At 40.8% G+C, this 27,025-nt stretch overlaps 1 protein-coding gene across 2 annotated transcripts; it reads left to right on the forward strand.

The window, feature by feature from the left end:
- Window positions 1-777: 777 nt before the first annotated feature.
- On the forward strand, window positions 778-26,957 carry PLAAT1 (phospholipase A and acyltransferase 1). Of its 2 annotated transcripts, none has more exons than XM_059687408.1 (4): window positions 778-915; window positions 10,038-10,173; window positions 14,264-14,532; window positions 22,497-26,957. In XM_059687408.1, exons 1-4 carry the CDS (start codon window positions 862-864, stop codon window positions 22,596-22,598), a joined length of 561 nt encoding a protein of 186 aa, XP_059543391.1. In that variant the 5' UTR covers window positions 778-861; the 3' UTR covers window positions 22,599-26,957. The 2 variants fall into 2 exon arrangements, with proteins under 2 accessions (XP_059543391.1, XP_059543392.1); XM_059687409.1 differs by lacking the exon at window positions 778-915 and adding an exon at window positions 2,570-2,698.
- Window positions 26,958-27,025: the final 68 nt, after the last annotated feature.

A 27,025-nucleotide genomic window follows, 5' to 3' on the forward strand; every position in this document is an offset into this window, starting at 1 on the left:
AACATAATAAATTTAGCTCATAAGCGGATGGCTTTATAAGTGCTCACAGTAACTCTCCTGTATAAAATCATGAACCACTTCCTTCAGTGATGACTATACTGAAACGGTTGGGGTACACAAAGCAAATGCATGTTTCTGGCTTTCTCTTTGAGACATTAAAAGGGTATTGAAAAGCATATCCGATTCAATCTAGAACCAAAACTGTATTAAATAGGGAACGTGTAAGAAAAATAGAAACTCATATAAAACGAAGCTACAACCTCGCAAGTGTTCCAGTTTCCACTTTGCCAATAATTGTATCTAGATCCGACATGCTTTCTATGTCTTTCTAAAGATGCCAAAAGCCATGCAGATACACCCTTAACCTTCATAACAGAACCTGATTCCTTTATAAAAGCTGCTGCCATTTTTAGGTAGTTCTCTCTCATTGCAACAAAACACATAGAATTAGCAAGCTATTTCAGCCTTTGAATTAGAACGGGGGAAAGAATCTTTCCTTTTAGCTGAGATTCCATTTACGTCAGAGTGAAAATCTAGGTTGTGACTTATTTGCAGAGAAGTCCTGTGCAGTGCTCCAAAACGCGCTCTTAGCCAGCAGTCTGCCAGGCGTCCTTACTTAGCTGCTGAGTGTGTCTGGCCTCCCTTTCTGAGCACTGACGAAAAGGATACTCTCCACGCCCAGCTTTATTTTTAAACTCATGGCCCTATTCCTGGAGGCCTCTGCTGGCCTACCTGGCCTGAGAGACAGTCAGGCCCTGCTCTGTCACATGCACCCAAGTCACACTGAATAGGGGACTTGCTCTGCTTGTCTATCCAGAAGCCTGCTGCTGTTAGGGTCAGGGCGGGGAGGTGGGAAGGGGAATGAGCTGCCTGAGAGAGAGTCTTGTCTCTGATGAAGGCCCCATCCAGAGCCAGGTAAATTTCCCTCTGGGGAAACCGGTACCTGGAGGTCTAGGGGAACAGGAGCCTTCACATCCTTCCTTTCTGCTTTCTCCTTTCTCCCCCCCCCCCCCCCAACCCAATCTGAAGTTGATTTTAAGTTGGATGGTGGTGACAGGAAGGGGTCCAAAGGGAGCAGGGTCCCTGTGTGTCCTCACAGCCTGTGGGAGCTGGATCAGGCTGACAAGCACATCGCTGGGAGGGTTGTTTTTTTGGTTTGTTTTTTTTGGGGTTTTTTTAGGGAGGGTTTTTTAAGGCCAGTCCTTCCTCCCACCTTTGCTGAGTCAAAGGCTGCAATGTTTAATGTTTTCTTTGGGCGCAGGGGCCGGGATTTTTCCAGGTTTTTTTCCACAGGCATGGAGTTTGTGGAGAGCTAGAAGGGGCGTACTTCTAGTAGGTGTAGGGTGTATTCGTGGTGCACGCGAGCATTTGTGGGCTCAAGAAGACGAGTTAACTTTTATAACCTCAGCTATCATAGTCACCGGAATGTCCCAGTGGCCGGGAGGGGTGCCATTGGTTAGGTAGGGCGCCAGGGCTGCGTTTTAACCCCTGGGTTGGTGGCTATCTGTGCGGGCGGAGGGAGGTGTGGCATCAGTGCTCCTGGGATGAGGAGGACGCGGCAAGAGTGTGGGGTGGCGGGGTGGCTGGCTGTGAGGGGGGCCATTGACGCAAGGAAGGGGGTGCCCTGCTATGTCGCTGGCACCTCGGGGTCTCCACGCGGCGGGGGTGGGGAGGAGAGGGAGGGGTCTCTTCTTGGCGCGGGGAGTGGGGGGTGGAGAGGGGGGAGGGGTCTCCACGCGGTGCGGGGTGGGGGGTGGGGGGCGGAGACTGGCGTTGGCGCCGGAGGTGGCCCTGGGTTGGTAGTCCCCTGCTGTTGCCTTGACCTACCCGGAGCAGACGGAGTCCGCCCGCAGCCCGTTAGCAGGAGGGCTGGAGCTGTGAGGCCAGGGCTGCCCTAGGATCCCTGCAATTGCCACCGGTGGGGGAAAGCCGACCTGCCTAAGAGTGAGCTGTGCTGGGGGCAGGGAGGGAGGGAGGGCCTCCAGGTTCGCAGACAAACTTGTTTGAGGCAACTATAATGGGAGGAGCTCCAGAGAAAGCGTCTACTTTATTTATTTATTTATTTACTTACTTACTTACTTACTTACTTACTTACTTACTTACTTACTTACAAATGGGAGAACAAGAGTTCTCTGGGAAAGAGTCACTTCTCCAAGTCACACTCCATTCAGCGGCAGAACCTGGACTAGAAACCGGGTCTGGCTTACCAAGGTTTTTAAGCACAGGGTCCTCACCAAAGTGGAGATGAATAATAATACAAGTAATTATTATTATAAAAGATTAGGTTTTGGAAATATGGATGGTGCATTCAGGACCATGACTATGATTTAGTGCCGGGGAAACCCAGCCACTCTGTCCTCCTCGTGGAGCAACTCCTCCCTCCTTCATCAACCACTCAGGGGGCAGTTATCTGTGGCAGGCTCTCAGCAGGGGACTGGGGGGGGGGGGTTAGAGACAAACAGGAAACAGCCCTCCAACTCCAGCAGAAGACACAATCCTCAGACACCAGGACCTGATGCAGGCAGGGGAAACGCAATGGGCACCTGATACAGGGCTCTGTGCAAACTCGGAGGAAATTCTGGCTGACTGGGGGGAAACTCAGGGAGGGAGTGGCATCTGACCTGATCTCAGAGCGGGCCATTTGGAACTGGGCAGTGCATTCCAGGTAGGAAGGTCAGTATGAGCAACCAAACTCCAGGTGAGTGTGAGGAATGAGGAAGGTTTGCTTTGCCTAGAACACAGGGATAAGAAGCTCACAATTATGGAGGGCACAATTGGGGTGTCGGTAGTGGGGAGCTTTGGGGGGATTCCAAGCAGAGAATGACAGTGCAGTGGGTGCAGAGGGTCACCTGATTGGAAGGTGAACCCTCAGCTAGAGTGAAGATGTTGGGCCAGGGATCCCTGCAGCTCTGAGCGTCTGTGAATGAGCCAGCCTGGGAGCACAAGGCTTCACGGAGCCATCGCAGTGTAGCCGGGCTGTGGATGAAAAACGCCGCTGGAGTGGGAAAGGGTCCAAATTGAACTGGGAGACTGTTGGGCTCTAGGGGTAGCTTGTGATGGTGTTTCTGACTTCCATAGCATTCTTGGGAGTAGTTTGTGAAAAAGTGCTCTTGGTATTCCTGTAACATAGGTGGCCTCACGGACAGGAGCAGCAGTTAATCAGCCTGTCTCTCTCTGTGCGTTGGGCAGTTACTTTCTTTGATGCATCCCCAGGGACCAACATGGAGCTATAACCAGGGCAGCCTGTTTCGGCAGTTGAAAGGGGAAATTGGCTGTACAAAGATTACAGACCTACCTTCCTGCCATTCTTTATTATAAACTCGTCAAACAATTCTGTGCAGATGAACTGTTCAAAAGTAGTTTTACTTTAAAGGTCAGACACACAGTGCAGTAGAGGACTTTATAAATGCATCTTTAATTGGTTCTGTGTTATCACTTATGAAACACTACATTACATACTTGTACGTGAATGAAATGGGGAGGAGGATCCAGGAGGATCCAGGTAAATCAAATTACCCAAACCAGACACGTTATAGGCACTTCCCTAAGGTCTTTAATAATGCCTGAGTCTGGGCAAGGCTCTATTGTCATCACTCACTGGTTCCACATCTGAATGTTTAGAAACTTTGCACGCTCTTATATGAAATATATATTTTGTGTGCTTTGTGGCTTCTCTATCTGATGGGGTATTTGGGAAGAGGGACAAGATGAAATATAGCAATTCCTTTGGTGAATAATGTTAATCAGGTATAAAACAGAAACATGCAGTCTGGAATAAGAAGACAGACCTGGAACTGAAATCTAATGCTGTCCCTCACTACTTGTGTGACTTTGGGTGTGACACTTAACTCATCTGAGTCTCCGAGTCTTCACCTGTAAAATGGTGGTCATAACAATCAGCTGACAGTTGTAGCAGCGTGTGAGGAGGGATGCTGAAATGTCAGCCAGGGAGACCGTATAGCATGCATGGGGAGAAGCAGTCAGGATAGGAGCCTGACCTTGGAGGTAGGCTAATCTGAGTCCAGGTGTGGGTTCTGCTCTTTCCCGCTGTGTGATTTTGGATGAGTTCCTGAACTGCTGTGCACATCAGGAAATTATTATATCTATTTTGTGATGTTGATTTGAGGATTACACCTAGCACAGTTTCTGGAAAATAGAATGAGAGAATGTTACAGGTGAAAGGGACCTTAGAAGGCCTCATTACCTTAATGCCCCCTTCCCCCCACCCCTGCCATGGAAATTTTATTTTTATCAACCCTGACTGTGCTTAAATATTCCCAGTGACAGAACCTGCTATCTACACAAGGTAATCCATTTCATTATTGAATCATCTTCAAGGAAAGAAAATATTATTGACATATGGCTTAAAACTGCCTTTGTGTAACTTCCACATATTGGTTCTCTTCTATGCTCTATTTAAAAAAAAAAAAGCATTGGTCTTTAAATATATATATATATATATATATATATATATATATATATATATATATATATATTTAATTTTGAGGTAAGTGTAGATTCATATGCAGTTGTAAGAAATAATACAGAGATTCACTGACCCTTGTCCAGTTTCCTCAATGGTAACAACTTGCAGAATTGCAATACAAAATCACAACCAGGAGATTGACCCAGTGGAGACGCAGTACATTTCCATCACCACCAGAATCTCTCATGTTGCCTTTTTTAGCCACACCCACTTCCCTCTCACCCCTGGTGATCACTTTTTGTTCTCTATTTCTATAATTTTGTCATTTCGAATATGTTATACAAATAGAATCATACATTATGTAACCTTTATCATTGGCTTTTTTTCACTCAGCATAGTTCTCTGGAGATTAATCCAGGTCCTTGAAGGTATCAATAGCTTGTTCTTTTTTGTTTCTTAGTAGTAGTATTCCAGAGTATGGCTGTACCATTCACCTATTGAAGGTCATCTAGGTTTTTTCCAGTTTTTGGCTATTATGAATAAGCTGCTATAAATATTTGGGTGAAGATGAGTCTTCATTGTCTTCAGTAAATGGCTAGGAGTGCAGTTTCTGGATCATTTGGGAGAAGGCCTGGGGAGGGCAGGAGCAGGGTGAGGGGGGTTAACAGGGGTAAAAAGGGGGACATCTGTAATACTTTCAACAATGAAGATTGAAACAAAGAAACTGAGGTACTTCTTCCAGAGTGACTGTACCATTTTATATTCTCACCAGCAATTAATGAATGACCCAGTTATCCTGCATCCTTGCCAGCATTTCGTGGCCAATGTTTTTTTACTTGAGCTATTGTGATAGCTGTGTAGTTACCTCACCATGGTTTTCATCTGCATTCCCATAACAGCTAGTGATGTTTAACATGACTTACCTGACATATGTGTCTTCTTTGATAATATGTGTCTTTGTGTATATTGCTTAAGCTCTGATTATATTATTTGCTTTCTTATCCCTGAGTTTTGAGAGTTCATTATACGATCTCCATATGAGTCCTTTCTTGGATATATGATTTGTAAATATTTTCTCCCACTCCGTAGTTTGTCTTTTAGTCCATTTCACAGATCTTTGGCAGTGCAAAAGTTTTAAATTTTGAGCATATCCAATTGCCAGTCTTTCCTTTTATGGGTAGTACTTTTGGTACCAAGTCTAAGAATTCTGTGCTGACCCTAGATCCTGAGAATTTTCTCCTGTGTGGTTTTTGTTTATGCTTTATAGTTTTACATTTTACATTTAAGTTTATGATCCATTTTGAATCATTTTTTGTATAAGGTGTGAGACTTAGTTTGAGGTTCACACCCTCCTCCCCTCCCCAGTGAAAGTCCAATTGCTCCAGCAAAATGATGTGTTAAAAATCTTTTGGAAAATATTATATAACCTTGGGCAAGACAAATTACCTGCCTGGTTCTGTTTCCTCTGTCTTACAAGTGAGGGGGTTGCATTCGGACTAGATAAGTGTCATTCAGGATCCATTCCTGAAAGTGGAAGGTCTGGGGTCGCAAGAGGCTCAGGAGCAGGAACAGTAAGGAGCAGATGGGGCCCCTCTCTGACTTCACCCAGGGCAGGGCTGCTTCTCATGTTTAGGTTTTTGAGGGTCTCTCTGATGTTTGATTTGGTAAGGGCCCCACTCCTAAAACCAAGCTTGAAGAGCACTGAGTCAGGTAATATCTGAAGTGTCTTTCCAACTGTTCGGTGTCAGAAATCACTTTCCCTTTAATGTTAGCCTTCAGGCTCTTCTCTCCATTTCTTGAGAATGTACTTATATGAAATGTTTTCCTTGTTATCCTGTCATCCCTCTTTATAAATATGACAGGCTTCATGAAATCAATGAAATCACATTTCATAAACCAGTTTACAAGGTATATGTCGGAATTTAAAATGTGTTAAATATATTAACATTTTGCAGTGGAATCATCCATTCTAAAGAATTATCGTGGCTGAAAGAGAGGATAAGGAACTAAAATCACATGTAAGCCATGGACCCATCTTTCAACCTTTACAAACAGCCCGACCTCTCCTACCATACACCTGCCTACCTCTTGCCAGTTCACAAAGCACTTGCAATAGCTTTCAGCCAGTTCATGAAAGGTTATTTGCAACAGCCTGTCTTAGGCTTTCTTATGCCTGCCTTCCAAGTGATGAAACTGAGATTCAGACAATTTGGATGACTCTCCCAAAGTAATAGAACTAGCAAGTAAATGACCTAAGATAAGAGCTCATATTTTTAACACCTTGTCTAGTTATTCTCCCATATATATATTTTAATCCTCACTTAAGGATATTTTTTCCATTGCTTTTTAGAGAGAGTGGAAATAACGGAGAGAGAAAGAGAAAGAGAAAGAGGGAGAGAGAGGAAGAGAGAGAGAGAGAGGAGAGAGAAACATTGAAACATCGATGTGAAAGAGACAAATTGAGTCATTGCCTCCTGTATCAGGAGCTATTGGGGTAGGAGTTCAAACTTGCAACTCAGGTATGTGCCCTTGACTATGAATCGAACCCACCACCCTTGGGTGCATGGGCTGAAACTCTAACCATTGAGCCCCACTGGCCAGGGCTCTCCTTTATATTTTATAATGTAAAGATTTCAGTGGGTATTTTCAAAAAGTTGGCATTTTCTATGGTCACTTTAAAAAATGTAAAATGGGTTAATAACAAATAAACTTAAATAGTTGTAGTTTCTTAAAAAAATTAAAGAGAGTTAACTGAGATAGTGCATTTGAAAAAAAAAAGGTTACACTACAAAGTGCTGTTTAGATGATGGTTATTATTGTGAGCTTGGCTAGGTCTCTGCATTCTAGCAGGCAGCTGTGTGTGCTTGCTGATTCCTATTCATTGGAAATGTGTTTGTTTATATCATAGTATATTGTCTATTTTTCCTTTTAGTACCCACGTGGCCACATTGGGAACTGCCATATTAATAAGGCTCAAACATATTTGACAGGGTGGTTAGACTTAATGATTTCCATAAAGTTGTTTTTAATAGTTATTTTTCAACAGATGGACAGTTTCTATGGGCCACGTTCATGTGCCAGTGTGATGATTGAAGTTTTCAACAGATGGCATACAAATACTTGGGAAAACACCCTCCCAATATTAACTGCTGTAAAAAAGACTTTGAGAGTGCCAGGAAAATAATGGTTTGTCTTCTGAGTCCTTAGCTGATACTATTATGATTATAATTTTGATGATTTGGAAGTTTCCCTTTCTGGCACTTGGATTTATTTTGTAAACGAGTGTACACATCTATGTTAGATGATGAGGAACACTTTGTTGTCAATTAGATGTTCAACATGGATTTCACGTTAAATCCCCTTTTGATTTTTGAACGATGTTTTTAACTTCCTCTTGTTGAGTCATTAGACTTCTGTGCCATAGATAGAAATGTTAACCTTCCATAAAAATAAACTTAAGAGACATATGTTCTTTCTGAAAAGTATTGATTTACAAGGAAAAAAAATCTGGTCAAACTTAGACTTTTCAGACATGTTCATCATTATGATGAGTTCCCCAACCTTCCAAATTACCCCACTTCAACGCTGACCACCTTGTACTGGTTCTGGAATCAGTAAGTGAAGAATCAGACAGTAAGCAGGGCAATGGTGGAGAGGCGAGAAATCTTGGTCATTGTTGTTGTCACAATGACAAAGGGCATTCACTGTTATGCAGTGGGTAGAGGCCAGCGTGCCTAGACAGGCACAGCATAGTTCGGCACAAGGGGTAAATATCCTGTATCCTATTAGATGCCTGAATATCTGACTGGACACTCATCCAAGCCCAGAACTTATGTCTGCTTAAATTAACTCAAAAGTAAGTTTTGCAATACAGTATTTTATTTTGCACAGAATATAAGTAGCCACCTGTACCTCTTTGATTTTATTATGCTGCTATATGAAAGACGTCTCATCGTCTGCTTTTCATTCCTGACTTTTTCATGTTCAAATAGTGCAAGAACATAGATACTTTATTATGTCTTTTTGTGTAGTTTTTACATAGTAAAACAGATATTGATATAAATGTCCTTCCCGTTTCTATTCCAAACATGGCATCATATTAATGTTTTTGATAATTTTGTCTGTAGGTAAATAATATTATCTGTAAATTTTTGGACTTAAAGAGAATTATAAGATGCTTATTATAACAAAGGGGCTCTGGGGTTGATCAGGAAGAAAAGCATTGCAACAGGCAATTAAGCAATAGCAGACAAAGTCTTTCTCCTCTTGTCCACTTGTGCACACATAGTTCGGTGTTGGAATCATTCAAAGAAGCAGACCAGGGCATTAGTCTAAGTCTTTTATATATATATACTAGTAGCCCGGTGCACAAAAATTTGTGCACTCTGGGGTGAGGGTGAGGAGTAGGGCCAGACCCCTCAGCCCGACCTGCACCCTCTGTCATGTTCTGGGACCCCGGCCACTCCTGGCCTAGGCACAGGCCTACAGGCTTGGGCAGCCTGGCTCCTGAGGCCTCAATTTATCAAGAGAACAAAGTCGGCGTTAGTTACAGCCCTCACAGAACCCAGTACACTGCATCTGTGCATACAACTGCCTCGTTCATGTGCCTGCTTCGCCCTACTGAATTACTAACATCTTGAGGAAATAGCTCTGTCTTATCCTGCTTCACCTTCAGTGCCTGGCCTGGTGCCAGGGACCTGAGAGGGTTTGCTGAGTGAATAATGAGTGAGTGAGTGAATGAGCGAGTAAGTGAATGAGCAAGCAGTTACCAGCGGGGATAGTTCGCACTCTGCTCTGAGCTGCCTGACACCAACCCCAGTAAGTATGGGGATCCCCGCTGGAGGGCCGTTTGTGGGTGTGGCCAGTGGAAGATCGGTACATTAGCACCTGTCAGCTGGGGATCCCTCCCAGGGCCATTTGTGGGCGTGGCCAGTGGCAGATTGGTGCATTAGCACCGGTCAGCCGGGGATCCCCTGGAAGGCTATTTGTGGGCGTGGCCGGTGGCCGATCGCTGGGGTTCCGCCGCCAGCCCTGGATCTGATCCCATACGCGCCGCCTGCCACCCAGGTCGTAAATAGCAGGCCCGGATGGCAGTGGGGCAGGCGGGATGGTGCTGTCCCGCCCTGCCTGCAGTATGCAAATTAGCCGCCATCTTTGTTGGCGGTTAACCGCCATCTTGGCTGGTGATTAATTTGCATATCTTGCTGATTAGCCAATGGGAAGGGTAGCAAAGTTATGGTTAATTACCATGTTTCTCTATTATTAGATAGGATATTTTATTGATTTTTTTACAGAGAGGAAGGGAGAGGAATAGATAGTTAGAAACATCGATGAGAGAGAAAGATCGACCAGCCGCCTCCTGCACACCTCCTACTAGGGATGTGCCCACAACCAAGGTACATGACCTTGACCGGAATCGAACTCAGGACCTTTCAGTCCGCAGGCCAACGCTCTATCCACTGAGCCAAACCAGTCTAGCCGTGAGTCTAAGTCTTTAATAAGGAGTGTGATCCCAATAAATTCTGTCTCCCATCGCTTCTATAGAAGTCTTAAACTGATTTTCTTTGGTCAAGTCATGTTGGCTAGATTTTCTTTATGTCTGTCATTACAGATGGCGGTGAGTGACTTTAGTTTGACCTACCCTGGCAACCCCCAGCCAGGGGACTTGATTGAAGTGTTTCGTCCTGGCTATCAGCACTGGGCCCTGTACTTGGGTGATGGTTACGTTATCAACTTAACACCTTTGGGTAAGGTTTGTTTCCAGCAGATCCTGGGAGCTTTATAGTTTGTTGTTTGTTTGTTTTTTATTACCAGAAAAAATATTATAAAATTAAGTAAACTAAAATATAGGAAGCAGATAAATGTAGCTGATCTAGGTTTAGGGAAGAACATTTTAAGACCAAAGTGGCATTGAAGAAATCACAAAGGCCAATGCACATTGAAATGTAAACCTTCTGGTTAAAAAAATAAAAACACAATTAAAAAGTAAATAATCAGCCAGGAAAAATATTTGGCACAAACATGACAAGAGTCACAGTTTTTTATATAGCATACAGATTAATTATCTCAATTCCTTTAACATCCATTTATAGATTACTCAGTATGTGTCAAATGCTATTCTAGATGCTGGATATACATAAACCAGTCCCTGCATGGTGTAGTTTATATTCTAGAGGAGTTGGGGGGAAGAGAGAGAGAAAGAGAGAGAGAGAACAGAGCACAATGTTAGAATAAAGGTAAGTAAAGGTAAATAATATGAAGAAAATAAATCATAGCAGCAGAACGGAAGTGGCAGGGGACAGGGGTACTGTGATTGTAAGTGAGGTGGTGGGGAACACCTCATGAGAAGTGACGTTTCTGAACTTGAAGGAGGGGAGAAAACTGAGCAGATTATATTTGGGAAAAGAGTATTTCAGGCCAAGTGGACAGCAAACCCCCCAATCTCCCAAAAACCAATTAGTTGAAGAATTATGAACAATTTGCAGAAAAAGGAAGCAACAGCTAATACCCATCTTTAAAGGTTTTAACTTTTTAGTCATCTAAGAATTGTCAAATAAAATGACAGATTTTATGCCTATCACATTAGCACAGGTTAAAAAATGGCAACAATCATTGTTGATAAGAGTATAATGAAATGAAAACAAAGATATTGCTGATAGAAATATAAGTTGATAAGCTAATTCACGAAAACAATTTAATGAGATGTGCTAAGAGTCTTAAAAGAGTTCCTATGCTCTTACCCTATAACTGTACTTCTACGAACCTGTTCATGGGAAATATCTAAAAGAGATAAATGTAACATTTCTGTATAAGGGTGTTCATGTCTACCTCACTTATAATGGTTTTAAAAAAATAGACAATGACTTAACATTCAATAGGAAAATGGTTAAACAAATTACTATTTAGCCACAAAATATTAGACATCTGTGTTTTGGCAGGATTCTTTAGTTGCAAGTAACAGAAATAAAACTCAAATTAGCTTAAACAAAAAGATAACTCATTGTTTCACTAAGGGAAACTACTGAAAGGGTAGAGATGGTGCTGGCCCCAGGGCTGCCTACAATGAGAGGTTTGAACACTATTAAGACTCTATCTAACATCTGTATTTTTTTCTATTTGTTGTCCTCAATCTCTCAGGCTTTGTCTCTCTAAGGCAGGGGTCCTCAAACTTTTTAAACAGGGGGCCAGTTCACTGTCCCTCAGACCGTTGGAGGGCCGGACTATAGTTTAAAAAAAAACTATGAACAAATTCCTATGCACACTGCACATATCTTATTTTGAAGTAAAAAAACCAAACGGGAACAAATACAGTATTTGTATTGCATGTGGCCCGCGGGCCGTAGTTTGAGGACCCTGCTCTAAGGAGTGGAACTGATGACCATCAGCATCCTTAGACTCTCATTCTTCTAATCTGGTGACCCAACAGAAGAGAGAGCTAATCCTTGTCTGTTGCAGTTAGAAGAATCATGGAGAATGACTCTAATTCATCCAGTGGGTGCCCCATACCCATTGCTGGACCATCACTATGCCCAGGACAATGGGATGCTCGTTGGCCTACATAGAGTTTTTTCCAGAAAGAAAGAGCAGTGAAGGGATGAGGTGCTAAATAGCCAAGAACTATCCTATATAATAAAAGGCTAATATGCAAATTGACTGAACGGCAGAACAACCAGTCGCTATGAGGCACACTGGCCACCAGGGGACAGACGCTCAATGCAGTAGCTTCCCCTTGGTGGTCAGTGCACTCCCGCAGGGGGTGCACTGCTCAGCCAGAAGCCCTGAGTGGGGCTCACAGCTGGCAAGCACAGCAGCAGTGGTGGGAGCCTCTCCCGCTTCCATGGCAGTGCTAAGGATGTCCAACTTGCCAGTCGGACATCCCCCGAGAGGGCACAGGTCAGGCTGTGAGACCACCCCTCAGTGCACAAAATTCGTGCACTGGGCCTCTAGTAGCCACTATAAAAGCCATTAAAAAGATCACATTTCTGGACATGTTAAATTGTATGAGAGATGATCCTCATATAATATTTATTTGAAAATTCTACATTAAAATGTAACATGCAATATAAAACCCAATTTGAAACACACACACACACACACACACACATATACACACACACACACAGATACACACACCCATGAATACACACAGATACATGCACCTTTATATTGTGTTAAAAAAGATTTAAGCACATAAAAATAATAGCAGTTATTTCTAGGTGGCAGGATGGTGGAATATTTATATTTACATGTTTATGCTGTATTTTCTGCATTTTCTACATGTTTATAAATGAGCACAAATTAATTTATTAGGAAAAATATGTGCAGATAAATAACCTGTTGTATTTTTTCCTTAAACATACCTTTTAAGAAAAGTGTTGATATGGCTAAGTCTTACTTTCTTGAAGTAGTTTTTGCGATATTTTGAGATAGTTGCTTTTTGTTCTAGAATATTGAAAATGGAAATGGTAAATAAAATGACATTTATGATACAGAGCTGCTAGTTTCTGCAGAGCTTGGGGATTAACACTTAGCAACTTTTTATGTTATTCCTGCAATGTTCACATCTGGGAAATAATATGAGATTTTGGTGCTGTTTCTTTATTGTCATGTCATAAGTTTCATATTGATGTGGTCCAAACACTGAGCAATGATTATGTAGACTGAAATTCAATTCCCATTTATGTTGTTAAGTACTCATGTGATATTTTGCAATTCAATTTAGCTCTCCAAGCATCAATCTCCTCATCTGCAAATTGATTACATCAGACTAGTAAAAAAAAGTTTTATAATTCTAAGTAGACTATGTTGTAAGTGTAAGAACTTTCAATGTGTAAGATTTGGAAATGCTGCTCCAATGAATAGGACCTTGGTAGATAGAAAAAAGGAGGAGCAGGAAAGAAAGTTTGCTTTCAGTCATTACTAAAAGGAAAAGTGTCTAAGCGCTGGTTATACAGACCTTCCCTCTCATGATTTATTGGAACAATAGCCAAGCATAGCATCTTGGACAGATGAAGACGGACTGGAGTCTGGCGGTAGAGCTGGACGCTGAGGAATTGCCTGTCCAGCCTCGGACACTGTCTATGACAGGCCAGGATACAAATGTCTCTGGCAGTCTAGGCAAGTGCTAACCCATAGAGGCAGCTAAGACGTAGTGACAGGGCATGAGGCCTTATAACAGGTGGTGAAGCCACAGCCTGAGGCCACATGTAGCAGACAGTGCATTCTAGGTCAGGTTCAGGTTCAGGACTTAGTTTCTTGGCCAAAGAAACTGACAAAACAAAAGCAGTAACTCCAGCTGACCTCAGTTCACCCATCAGAGGAATGGGGTAACTGTGCAAGTTTTAAATTGGACCCAAATTAAAGCATAGTTGAAAGAATACGTGTAAAATTGAGGTAAGGATAAGGAATGCCGCTTAGACACCCTACTAATCATAATGCACTACTGCTCAAGCCCAACAATATTAGCTGCGAAGGGCTCACATGCTGAAAAAGAGCCCGCTTTACAGAAAACATGGGCAATGGTCCCATCTGAACTATGTCAGAGACAGGGACCAAGATCTCTAATAATGCTACCAAGTGATAGAGAATTTATTACTCAAGAAGGGGTACAGTTTTCTTACCCAATTTACTCTTGCATTCTCACTCATACATTATTGAATAAGTGTGTTGTTAAATTACAATGAGTGCTTAGGCTGGTAAGGTAAGTGATTTCTGGTTTGATGATACATTTGGAACAGAGATGGGTTCAGTTATCCCAGCACTTTCAAAGTCTTTAGATGGCATGGAAGTTCACTGGGCAGAGTCACTGCAGCTTGCTAACCAGAATTCTCCTTATAGAGGGTGGCATTCCTGCATCATTTACAAGCGCCAAGTCTGTATTCAGCAGAAAGGCCCTGGTGAAGATGCAGCTCTTGAAGGATGTTGCAGGCAATGACACATATAGAATAAACAATAAGTATGATGAAACATACCCCCCTCTCCCCATGGAAGAAGTCATGCAACGGTCAGAGTTTGTTATTGGACAGGAGGTGGAGTATGACGTACTGGTCAACAACTGTGAGCATTTTGTGACTTTGCTTCGCTATGGAGAAGGAGTTTCAGAGCAGGTGAGTTTTCTTTAAGATATAGGAGTTCCTTATATTGGGGGAAAAAGATAACTATTGATTGTGAGAAGGTTCCCAGGCCTCATACAAAATGACAAGAACACTGAAGGACCAAGCAGGGAATTGAGTTGTCCAAGGTCACGCAGCAAGTTAATGACCAAACTGAGACTAAACATGGATATTATAAATTTGGGGTAGAAGGGATTTGAAGCAGAATCAAGACCATAGCTTTCTGTTCGTTTATTGCCTTTTGTCTTTTAGTATCCACCCCCCCTTCCCCATTACCCCAGCATGCAGCAGCCTTAAATCAGTAAGTTTATATACTGAAAATAATATGCTGAAAAGATTGTTGACTTTTTTGAGTGGAAGTTAATTTACCAAAAACAGATGGTAATTCTAATATTCTTTTTCATTAGCTGACAGAGGCCAACTGATGACATATCTTGGTGGGTTTGTAAATGTTTTCTATCTCTTTGTAATGCTAATTTCAAAGAGATTTTGTGCTTTTAAATAGATTTTTTTGATTCATAGAGCTTTTGGATTATTTTTAATGGAGTAATTGACCTTATTTTTTTTATTGTTTAAAGTATTACATATGTCTCCTTTTCCGGCCACTCAGGACAAGCCCCCACTGCCCCAGTGCTTATGTCCATTGGTTATGCTAATATGCATGCATACAAGTTCTTTGGTTTATCTCTAACCACCTCCCTGCCCTCTCTCTGAGGTTGGATGGTCTGTTCAGTGCTACTTTGTCTCTGAATCTATTATTGTTCATCAGTTTATGTTGATCATGATATCCCATATCTGAGTGAGATCATATGATATTTATCTTTCTCCGACTGGCTTATTTCCCTTGGCATAATGCTCTCCAGTTCCATCCATGCTGTTGCAAATGGTAAAAGTTCCTTCTTTTTTATAGCAGTGTAGTATTCCATTGTGTAGATCTACCACAGTTTCCTAATCCACTCATCTGTTGATGGGCACTTAGGCTGTTTCCAAATCTTAGCTATTGGAAATTGTGTTGCTATGAACATATGGGTGCATATATCCTTTTTTATTGGTGTTTCTGGTTTTTTGGGATAGAGTCCTAGAAGTGGGATTACTGAGTCAAATGGGAGTTCCATTTTTAACTTTTTGAGGAAACGCCATACTGTTCTCCACAGTGGCTGCACCAGTCTGCATTCCCACCAGCAGTGCAGAAGGGCTCCTTTTTCTCCACATCCTCGCCAACACTTGTCGTTTGTTGATGTGTTGATGATAGTCATTCTGACAGGTGTGAAATGGTACCTCATTGTTGTTTTGGTTTGCATCTCTCGGATGATTAGTGACTTTGAGCATGTCTTCATATGTCTCTTGGCCTTCTGTATGTCCTCTTTTGAAAAGTGTCTATTTAGGTCCTTTGCCCATTTTTTGATTGGATTGTTTATCTTTTTCTTTTTTTTTTTTTTTTTTTTTTTGCTAAGTTGTATGAGTTCCCTGTAAATTTTGAAGTTTAAACTATTATCTGAAATAGCATTGGCAAATATGTTCTCTCATGCAGTGGGCTTTCTTGTTTTGTTGATGGTTTCTTAGAAAACCCCAAAGACTCCATCAAAAACCTACTAGACTTAATAAATGAATGAATTCAGCAATGTAGCAGGATACAAAATTAACACGCAGAAATCTATGGCTTTCTTATATACCAATAATGAACTCACAGCAAGAGAAACTAAAGAAAGCAACCCCATTTACCATTGCACCAAAAAAATTAAGGTACCTAAGTTTATTCCTTAACTAAAGAGGTAAAAGATCTGTACTCGGAAAACTACAGGACATTGTAAAAAAGATAGAGGAAGACATAAACAAATGGAAGAACATATTGTGTTCACGGATTGATAGAATCAACATCATTAAAATGTCCATACTACCCAAAGCAATTTATACCTTCAATACAATCCCCATTAAAATACCAAGGGCATATTTCACAGATCTAGAACAAACTCTCCAAAAATTCATCTAGAATAAAAAAAGACCCCAAATAGCCACAGCAATCCTGAGAAAGAAGAACAAAGTTGGAGGAATCACAATATAAGATATCAAGCTATATTACCAAGCCACAGTTCTCAAGACCTTATTTTTAAAGTAGCTAACAACTTTGTCATTTACCTCCACTATTTTGTAGTATGGCAGCTTTCCAACTAAAAGTATGCTTGATCCAATTGCTTTTTCTACCTATCATCCCACCAACTCAATTCCATCACTGATATTTTAGCCTAAAGATTTTTTAAAGTGTAGAGAATCCTCTATAATAAAGAAGTAATATGCAAATTAACCCTCACACCTTCACAAGATGGCTGCCTATGATCAGGCCGGCGTGGGGGGGGGGGGGGGGAGGGCAGTTGGGTAAGACCAGGCTGGCAGGGGGGGAAGTAAGAGATGACCAGGCTGGCGGGGGGGGGGGCAGTTAGGGGCAACCAGGCTGGTGGGGAGGGGTGTAGTTGGGGGTGACCAGGTTGGCAGGGGAATAGTTGGGGACTATTAGGCTGGCTGCAGGGCAGTGAGGGGAAACTAGGCTGGTGAGGGGCAGTTGGGAGTGACCAGGCCAGCAGCGGGGGGCAGTTAGGGGTGACCAGGCAGGCAGGCAGGTGAGTGATTAGGAGCCAGCGGTCCAGGATTGTGAGAGGGATGTCTGACTGCCCGTTTAGGCCCGATCCCTGGATCGGCCTAAACGGGCAGTCAGACATCCCCCAAGGTGTCCCAGATTGGAAAGGGTGCAGGCTGGGCTGAGGGGACCTCCCCGTGCACGAATTTCGTGCACTGGGCTTCTAGTGAATACATAAAGGCTTCCAGTATCTTGCAATGGTGGGTCAGTTATATAAACATCTATTCTCAGGAAGGAGGTTAAAATTCTTCTGATGGAAACTGAGGAAAATGAGAGGTGAAAAATAAGAAAGGATACATTTGTTTTCATTAGGAAGTGATTTAATTGGAAATTCATTTTTATTTAGAAAATACATTAACGTAATGAACGTACTACTCACATGGAATAATAAATTGTTTCTGAGCTAGAACACAGAGATCACCTTTCATACCCACAATCAAGACCCATAAAAATCAATCATCCCTTAACAATCAGTAGAACTCTTCTCTAACAAGTTCTGATGAAGATGGTGCAGTGACAACCTTAAGAACCCACCTTAGCTTTGGAATTCTGCTGACCTTAGATAGAACTCCATTTTTATCACTTAGCTGGGTGACTTGGGGCTCATTGTTTATCAGTTTCCTAATTTATAAATTGAGGTTGTTTTGTAAATTATAGGAGATATTTGAAATATCTTAGCATTCTGTATTATTTTATTATTTTTCCTATCACCATTTATCCCCTCTATGCCCTCTTCCACCTGCCCCACCCCTCCCCCCTCACAATCACCACACTGTTGTCCATGTCCATGGGTTCTCTCTCTCTTTTTTTTCTTAGCATTCTGTATTGCTTATCATCCATCCTAAGGAATGCTGGATATTATTAATTGCACTATTTAGGAATTTTATAGATTTTTGTTGGCACTCTTTAGTAAAATATCTGCTGATCTAACAGGAAATACAACACTTGAATTATTTTTGTTATTGTCAATAATTAATAGTATTATTACTAGTAATAGCTAGTATTAGATTAGAGTTTTGGATCCCCTTAAGGCTTATGGGTCTTGACATTAGAACAGTTTTCTTAGGGAATGGCTGTGTATTTCCTCCAATTAAAAACAACAACATTGTAGATGCATTTTAAAAAGATGAGAAAGGTAGGTAGGATATGGCCCTATTTTTTTTTCTAATTTGTACTTTTCTGTATTTTTTTTAAAAAAATGAATAGGCTTTATTTTTTAGAGCAGTTTTAGGTTCACAGCAAAATTGAGCAGAAAGTATAGAGTCCTTATATCTCCCCACCCATCACACATACATAGCCTTCCCCACCATCAACCCCCCACATCAGTGTGGTATATGTGTCACAAACGATGAGCCAACATTTGTACATCATTATCCACCAAAGTCTATAGTGACAGAAAGCAGAATGTGTCAACCCCAAATATATCACTTTGGCATAAAGATTATTTTGAGCTGAAGGCATTGAGAAGAAGCAGATACACAAAAATCCCTTTCCCCTATTTGCCTAAAAGCAAGACATAAATTTTCACAGGTGTCCCTCCTCCTCTCTCTAGTAGGAAGGACAAAACATAATCACTGGGACAACCTGTGGTTAAGGTAAGACATTTATCAGCCTGGAGGGGGCATCAGAGGAATCTGTATGACAAACTTTACTGACTAGCCATTATTCACCATTAGTTTCTCATGAGTTGACTTTCCTACAGTTAGGCTTCTCCTTGGAAGCCTAAAACCGCTTTCCTTTGTCCTATCATTTATCTACAAATGTCTGCTCTTTGTTGAAAATGCTATATAAGCTTGAATTCTTAGCCACATCTTTGAGTTACCCTTCTCTAAGGTTCTCATTTATATATGAGATGTATATGTCAATAAACTGTGTTTTTCTCTTGTCTTTTATAACCTGTTCTCTCTTCCTGTTGTATATTCTACAGAATTTGGCAAATTATGTCATTAGAGTATCATACAGAATACTTTCCCTGTCCTAAAGTTTTCTGTGCTCTAGGCCTATTCACCCCTCCTTATTCTGATAACCACTGATCTTTTTACTGTTAAAATATGCATTTAAAATTCCTTCATGTCTTTTCATAGTTTGAGAGCTTATTTCTTTTCATCACTAAGTAATATTCCATTATCTGGATGTATATTCACCTACTGAAGGGCATTTTGGTTGCTTCCAAGTTTGAGCAATGATGAATAAAGCTGCTATAAATAGCTTTTGTGTGGATTTTGTGTGGATGTCTTTGTCAGCTTGGGCCGCTGTAACAAAATACCATAGTCTGGGTTGTTTAAACAAGACCTTTATTTCTTAGAGCTCTGGAGGCTTTTGCAGGTTTTTGTGTGGGTATAAGTTTTCAACTCCTCTGGGTAAATACCAAGGAGCATGATTGCTGGGTTGTCTGCTAAGAATATGTTTAGGTTTGTAAGAAACCACCAAATTGCCTTCTGAAGTGGCTGTGCCATTTTTCATTCCACATTCTCACCAGCACCTCGTATTGTCAGTGTTTTGGAATTTAGTCATTCTAATAGGTGCATAGTGGTATCTCATCTTAATTTGCCGTGGCATGAATCCGTGTGATGCTCAGCATCTTTTCATATGCTTATTATCATCTGCATATCATATTTGGTGATGTGTCATTTGAGATCATTTGCCTATTTTTAATTGGGTTGCTTGCTTATTTCCTTATTGAATTTTAAGAGTTCATTGTATATTTTGGATAAGAATCTTTATCAGATTTGTCTTTTGCAAAAGTTTTCTCCCAGTCTGTGGCTTTTCTTTTCTATATTTTTAAAAATTTCTGATATCAACATTTCTCGCTGTTGTGCTGGAACAACTAATAAAATGTGTCTGTTTCTGTGGGAGATGGAAGACCCTTGACTAGGCCTGGACAAGGAGACACACAGCACAGCCTGACTGTGCTGCACTGCCCAGTACCGCAGCCTGAGAGTCCCCGCGAAGAGGCTACTCAATCAAGTCCGCAGCCATCTGGGATCCAGCTACAGTGTGTCTGACATAGCGCTCCAGACTCAGCTAAGGTTTCATTGGGCACGTACAGATCCTCAGAATGAGGCCTTTACTGTGGCCCACAGACAGAGAGCCCTATAAGGCTGATGTTTGCTGAGTCAGGTTTGGTGATTTTATAATCAATCTTAAGTAAGCCATAAAGTAAAAGCTCTTGTTCGTGTGGTTCACCGAGAACAGCCCTTGATGTTATAACCTCACAGATCAGATCCCATTATATGCAACTCCAAGGGATTGTTCAAATTCCATGGGATTTTTCCATCTAGACTGCAACTTGAAATAAGCGTTTGGGATTTGGGAAAACGCATGCACTGACGGAAGTGGCTTTAGTATTATTGTGTCTGGCCTATGCAATCTTTGGTTTAGGATCAACTTGCCTGTCCCCTCCCCAGTCCTCTTAGGTTTATGGGATTTCTCTCACATCTTGTGTTTCTAAGTGGCTGAACAATACCCAGTGAGTTAAGTCTGCATCAGGCTGGGCCACCCCCTACCCACAGGACCTTGAGTGTTCCCAGGGCTAGACCCTACGGCCATTTGACATCTCTGTTTAAAGACACCGAAGGCACCTTTCTGCTTTTGCATTGTCTGCCACATTTTCCTGTATTAAGCCTTCAGGGGAGCTCAGCGTCTGCCTGGAGTTGTAGGAAGGTTGGGCTTGATTTATCTTTGATTACTGATATTGTCTTGTGTCTTGTATCTCTCCCTGCCCCTTTTTGCAACCCAGGTGCTATGTGGGTAGCTGTAAGCTTCTGGCTCTCTCCTGGGAAATAACTTAGGTAGTGACTAATTAAAAATTACAAATAAAATAAATAAACCAAACAAACAAAATTAGAATTATAAACTAAAATATTATTTGTCTGTTGTTTGCCAATGACATTCTCCCTGGCAATTGGGGAAGGTGGAAGATCAGGGGGTTACTATCTTAGGCCTTGTCCCTGCAGCCCACCGGATGGTGACAGGAAGGGTCTATCATTGCACTCCTTTCCTGGCCAGGGCTCTTTCTGCCCATTCCCAGCAGGGAGGCCCAGTTAGGGAGGCAGCCTGTGTCAGTAACATGGGGGTGGCAGGCTCACGGGATGGGTGAGGGAGGCCTGGAGCCAGACAGAGGGCATGCGCAAATGTGAGCTGATTCAGGCTTTCCAGCATTGGGGCAGGTCTCCAGAGTCACTTGGGAAAAAGGTTTTGCTTTGTCTGGGAGCCTGATTCTTAAATTCTAGAGAACACCTGTTGTTTCCAGAATACCTGATACGGAAGTATCTGGAAGTGACCGTTGGGTCATAAAATTGTACTCAAACCCATGCAGATAGAAGGCAATACCAGTCAATTACCATGAAAACCATGAATATTCATTAGATCCCTCATGATGATGATTAATACCCTTAAAGCTATAACTGTCTGAACTCTTTTATGGACAATTGAGCCTGAGAATGGTTTATTTTAGTTTGTCTACATGGGAAATTAATTTTTGACATGATAATTAACATTACTATTGATTTCTTTTCAAGTTTATCAGAATACAAATGGTATCTACCAAATAAGAGCTTATAGATATTTAGCTCAGATCACATTCCTGAATTATTTTGCTAACAGACATTCTTAAGTCAGGGAAAACACGCCCCCCCCCCCCCCTTCACACACACACACTATTCACCATGGTATAGATCCAACCAAACCAGTGTGTGTTTATGGAGTAGGATTGTGTAAAAGGTGAACATGGTGTTCAAGAGTCAAGACTTATACCCAAGTCTGTCCTTATGACCTTGAGTAAATCACTTTCAACTTCTCAAATTTTGCAAAACATGAGTAATGATTGGTAAGGATTGTGATAATGGGTTCATTAATGGTTAGGGGCTCTAAATATATATATACCTATGTGTGTTTGTCTATGTCTTTGTCATAATTATAAAAATTACAAATTCCATCTTCATACAAAATTTAAATTTTGCATTGAGCTTTAAATTTATTCATTGTATATTAAGATGGGTCTTCAGTTTAAGAAGCAACCAAAGCCTGACCGGGATGGCCAAGTGGTTGAGCATCAACCTATGAACGAGGAGGTCACGGTTCAATTCCCAGTCAGGGCACATGCTTGGGTTGTGGGCTTGATTCCCAGTGAGGGGCTTGTAGGAGGCAGTCAATAGATGATTCTCTCCCATCACTGATGTTTCTATCTCTCTCTCCCTCTCTCTTCCTCTCTGGAAATCAATAAAAATATATTTTTAAAAAAAGAAGAAACCTAAAGCTTAGGTTTAGGATACTGAGATGCCTTTAGAATAAAATGTGTTTTTGTTTGCTTGTCGTTTCTTTATAGGCCAACAGAGCAATAAGCACCATTGGGTTAGTGACAGCTGCTGCTGGAGCCTTCTCATTCCTGGGCTTGTTTTCAAAAAGACAAAGAGCGAAATACTATTAACAATTTACTGAAGAGATATTGGGACTGAAGAAATCTGTGAGGCGAGGGTGGGGGAAGGGGAGGAAACACCCTGGGATAAATACTTATTTTCAATGCATCATTATTGTTTCAAACTCCAATGATGGATGGTGGGCTCTTTAATAAATTGCTTATTGATATTATCTCATCATTGAGCTAAGGAAATTTTTCTTCCTACTAGCATAGATTTTTCTGTGGCAGTTTGGACAAGAATCAGTAACCTTTTTAGTGATCCAGCAGAGGATCTTAACAAAATCACATTATATTTTATCTTATACTATAAATATAAGTTTCCTATTCCCTGAGGGTGGCTATTTTGTATTTGCCAGAAGGAAGAAGAACAGATTATGTGTGATTTTGAAAAAAATGAGAATACCTCCAAATTGTTAGGGTTGACATCTAAATTCATATTCCTTTTCTGATCAGAAAGAAATTGGGAAATTCAGCATTTGTCTAGGCAGTTTGAGGAATTTTGATTAACAAGCCATTTGAGGGTGCACACCTGTCCTTTGCTCCTGCATGGGTGGGTGGGAAAGGGGGCTTTTGCTCCACTGTTTCAGATCCAGTGATTTCCCTGGAAATGACTCATTTATCAGAAGTCTGTGACAAACAAGAATAGGCTGTTACTTTTACCTACTTTGTTCCCTGTGGATTTTGAAGTATTTCAAGGATTTTAACGTAGAAAGAGATCATTAAAGTAGGTGTAAGGGGCCATATTTGGAAAACAATATCCCATATTACTTTTTTAAGGTTTTGACTGTAAGTCAAGGAGCATTGTGATTTTGTTCTTGCATTTTATTGATTATGTGTTGAATGAAACAAATTACTTTTAATACTTTTCTAGTAGAATTCTTGTTTGCAGCATGTGGTGAAAAATGGTTGCAGGTCTCTATACTCTAAGATTTTATTGGACATTGTGGCATAGCACTGCTTTACAAAACACACAAACAGCCAATGACATCATGGCATTAGATACAGGAAAAGTTCAAGTAAACATTGAGGGTGAGTGCCATAAAGGAACTAGGAATCTATACTAATAAAAGGGTAATATACTAATTAGACTGGATATACCACACATTTTCTGGACATCCTTCCAGACAAAGCCACAGTGCCAGGGGCCAAGGCAGAGGCAGTTAGGGGTGATCAGGCCAGCAGGAGAGAGCGGTTAGGGGTGCTCAGGCCAGGAGGGGAGCAGTTAGGGGCATCAGGCAAGCAGGCAGAGGTGGTTAGGCGCAATCAGGCAGGCAGGCAGAGGTGGTTAGGTGCGATCAGGGAGGCAGGCAGGTGAGTGATTAGGAGTCAGTGGTCCTGGATTGCGAGAGGGTACAGGCTGGGCTGAGGGACCCTGTCCTGTGCACAAATTTCATGCACTGGGCCTTTAATATGATAGATAAAGGGACAGAAGACTCAAAGAAAGACTTGAGCCTATAAAATAGATTTAGATTTCACCCCAGGGCCAAAAATACTCTACAGTTTAGCTGCAGGGTTAAGAATAGTGGTAACAGAAGGGGTCATGTACTGCAATCAGAGCCAGTAGAGATCTTTTCTCTTCTTCTTCCTTGTTCCCTGACGTTTCTCTTTTTAATCTTATGGTATCTCCCTTCCTCTAGTGGACCTGGGGGAGGGAGGGTAATGGATGTCTCCTACCAGATACCATGATCTAAAAATACTTATTCATTTTTTTTTCTAAATTTAGTTTCCTGTTTCTTTTATGTCCTGTCCTCGAGTAATAGTTTTAAAACAATGAGCTCTTTTCTAGTATTGTCAAATTAGGATGAGACTGATGGTGGTTTAATGTATTACCTCTCCCAAGATGTGTTTATCTTTTAATAAAAGTGACTTTGGAGGGCAAATCTTAACCCAGAACAGGAGTCTTGGGTGTGGTGGAATTAAAGCATTGGTGGATGGGGGAGGGACCAGACATGAGAACAGATCTAAGAATAACTCATGTCAAACCTTTCTAAAGAACTCTGGACTTCGCCACTTCGGAAGACATCCTAGAGCTAGATAATGCCCAAAATGCACTTTTAGTTTTTTAAATTTATCTTTATTGTTTGAAAGTATTACAGATGCCCCTCTTTGTCCCCTCATTGACCCCCTCTCCACCCAGAGCTCCACCCCCCACCCACCTTCACCTTACTATTGTTCGTGTCCATGGGTTATGCATATATGCTTATAGTTTTTGGGTTAATCTCTTCCTGCCCCCCCTCCATCCTTCTGTCTGAGATTCCTCAGTCTGGTCCATGCTTCCATGTCTCTGGATCTATCTTGTTCATCAGTTTAGTTTGTTCATTAGATTCCACATGTAGGTGAGATCATATGAAACTTGTCTTTCTCTGACTGACTTATTTCACTTATGAACTTTGATAAATTTTGGATTAATTTTTCACATAGGTAGTATTCTAGGCTCCAATAATTTTCACCCTTGAAAGTAAGCTCACAGTTAGCCATCAGTGTTCCCATAAAAATGGCCACTCCTGTTGATGGCAGTTTTTTTATAGATCAGCAATTTTCAACCAGTGTGTGGTGTGCTGCAGGAAATTTTAAAACATGCAGTACCCAACTATTTAGTCAGGGGCACCAACCTCTTTTCCCGTAGATTGCCAAATAAAAAAAATGACAACAGCCAACACAACAATAGCCATCAGTGTAAATGAATCAAAATTATACTTATTTTGCTGTCAGATCAGGAAAACATATATTTTTTGGTTGCCACAGAATTTTAGCAATCATTTTTTGTGTGCCACGAGATGAAAAAGGTTGAAAATCGCTGCAATAGGTGATCATTTGATATATGGCCATGCTCATGCTTTTATCAAAGCTTTTCCCCAAGACTATTAAACCTTTCTCTGAGCATATAGTTAGCAAAGTTAAGTATAGACTTCAACTTTAACATATTCCACTTCCAAAGAAATCTGTGAAATAAAATGATCACCTATCAGATACCAAAAATGTTGTTGGAAAAACTGGGGCAAAAAAAAAAAAGGTGTACATTTATTAAATCAAGATTTTAAGAAACCTGTTTATGCTATCTGTCATAGGGTATAAGTTGAATCCTCCTGTGCTAATGGTCAAATTATTAAATGCCCGAGTTACATATTTTTTATGTTGATATACAATTTTTAACCATAAGATAAATATGTTATCTTCTTATGATTTATTAGTAGACACTAAATAAGACACATTTTGAAAATTATCATTTTCCAAGAGCTGTGCACCAAAGTAAAAACAAGATTTTGCAAATAAAATGTAAATATAGAGGGTTGTTTTTATAAAAATTTGCATTAATGCTGTTGGTTTGTGTAACAAAGCCTTTAGTCCTATTTACAGAAACAAATTGATGAAATGTAAAAATTATTTTTCACTTCTAAAGGTTTCAGAATTGTAAATACATTATTGAAAGCATACATCAGTGTTTGGCACATAATTGGCACTCATGGAATGGGATGGTTACCTAATTGCCTATGAACTGTTGAAGTTCTGTTAAGTTAGCAAAATTCGATTTATTGTTACAAATAATGCCTAGTAGATAATACACAATGTTCAGTAGAAATAAATGTCCTCTCAGGTCACAGTGGAGTTCATATGTACTAAAGAGAATAGTGTACACAATATATTTGTAAAGGATGGACCCCTTCTTGTAGCTGTTAATGTGCATTGATTTAGATAATGAAAAGATGAAATGGAATGTAAGATTGTTTAGTAGCCTGAAAATTGTCATGGTGTAGATACAAACATTATGGGTCCATCCCTCCCCTAGGATTGTGTTTTAAGATGAGTAATACGGACTTCGGGCCAACTTTTAAAGTTAAAAAAACCAACAATTTAAGGATTTCACCTGTCAGTAATGAAGAGTAAATAGAGGTGCTGTGCTTCTTTAATGTAAAAGTACATTTTAATTGTTTATTTCATTACCTTTGTGATCAACTCTGGACATAGCTCATTGGCCCCAAAACAATATGTTTTGGGAAATGCTGTCTTTGGTGGAGTTTGCTTAGAAGTTAGCTGTGCCCAAGCCAAGATTATATGCGATAAACAGACATCTCCGTCATTCTCCACTGCCACACAGCTCCGGGTCACCACAGTCAGAGCTGAATTTTCTAAGTAAATGTCAATTCCTGTTTCTCTCTTACAACTGTACAAAAGGAGCAAAAAGGAATTTTGTGACCTTGGAAAAATACTTGTACATAAATGTTCTTCGCAAGTGAATGTAAGGTTAAGTAAACTTGTGACAGTTTATTCAGAGAAGGTGTTTTTCAAATGCTTTATTTCTGTAGATGAAAATAAAAATATATTTGTGAAACTTTCAATGATCAAATTCTTTTTTAATTTTCCTTTTTTTTTAAAATTGATGTTCATATCATTATATTCACTACTGTGAAAAGCTGTATATTTTTACCAGGATAATG

Source organism: Myotis daubentonii, chromosome 3 (assembly GCF_963259705.1).
Source record: "Myotis daubentonii chromosome 3, mMyoDau2.1, whole genome shotgun sequence".
Lineage (NCBI taxonomy): Eukaryota > Metazoa > Chordata > Mammalia > Chiroptera > Vespertilionidae > Myotis > Myotis daubentonii.

Excerpts from the sequence above, each read along its gene's own strand:
- PLAAT1 (XM_059687408.1), top strand. The coding sequence starts at position 862 with ATGAGCTGCCTGAGAGAGAGTCTTGTCTCTGATGAAGGCCCCATCCAG. Across the intron at positions 916-10,037 it reads AAGGCCCCATCCAGAGCCAG|ATGGCGGTGAGTGACTTTAG; the intron begins GTAAATTTCCCT and ends CTGTCATTACAG. Across the intron at positions 14,533-22,496 it reads GAGAAGGAGTTTCAGAGCAG|GCCAACAGAGCAATAAGCAC; the intron begins GTGAGTTTTCTT and ends GTTTCTTTATAG.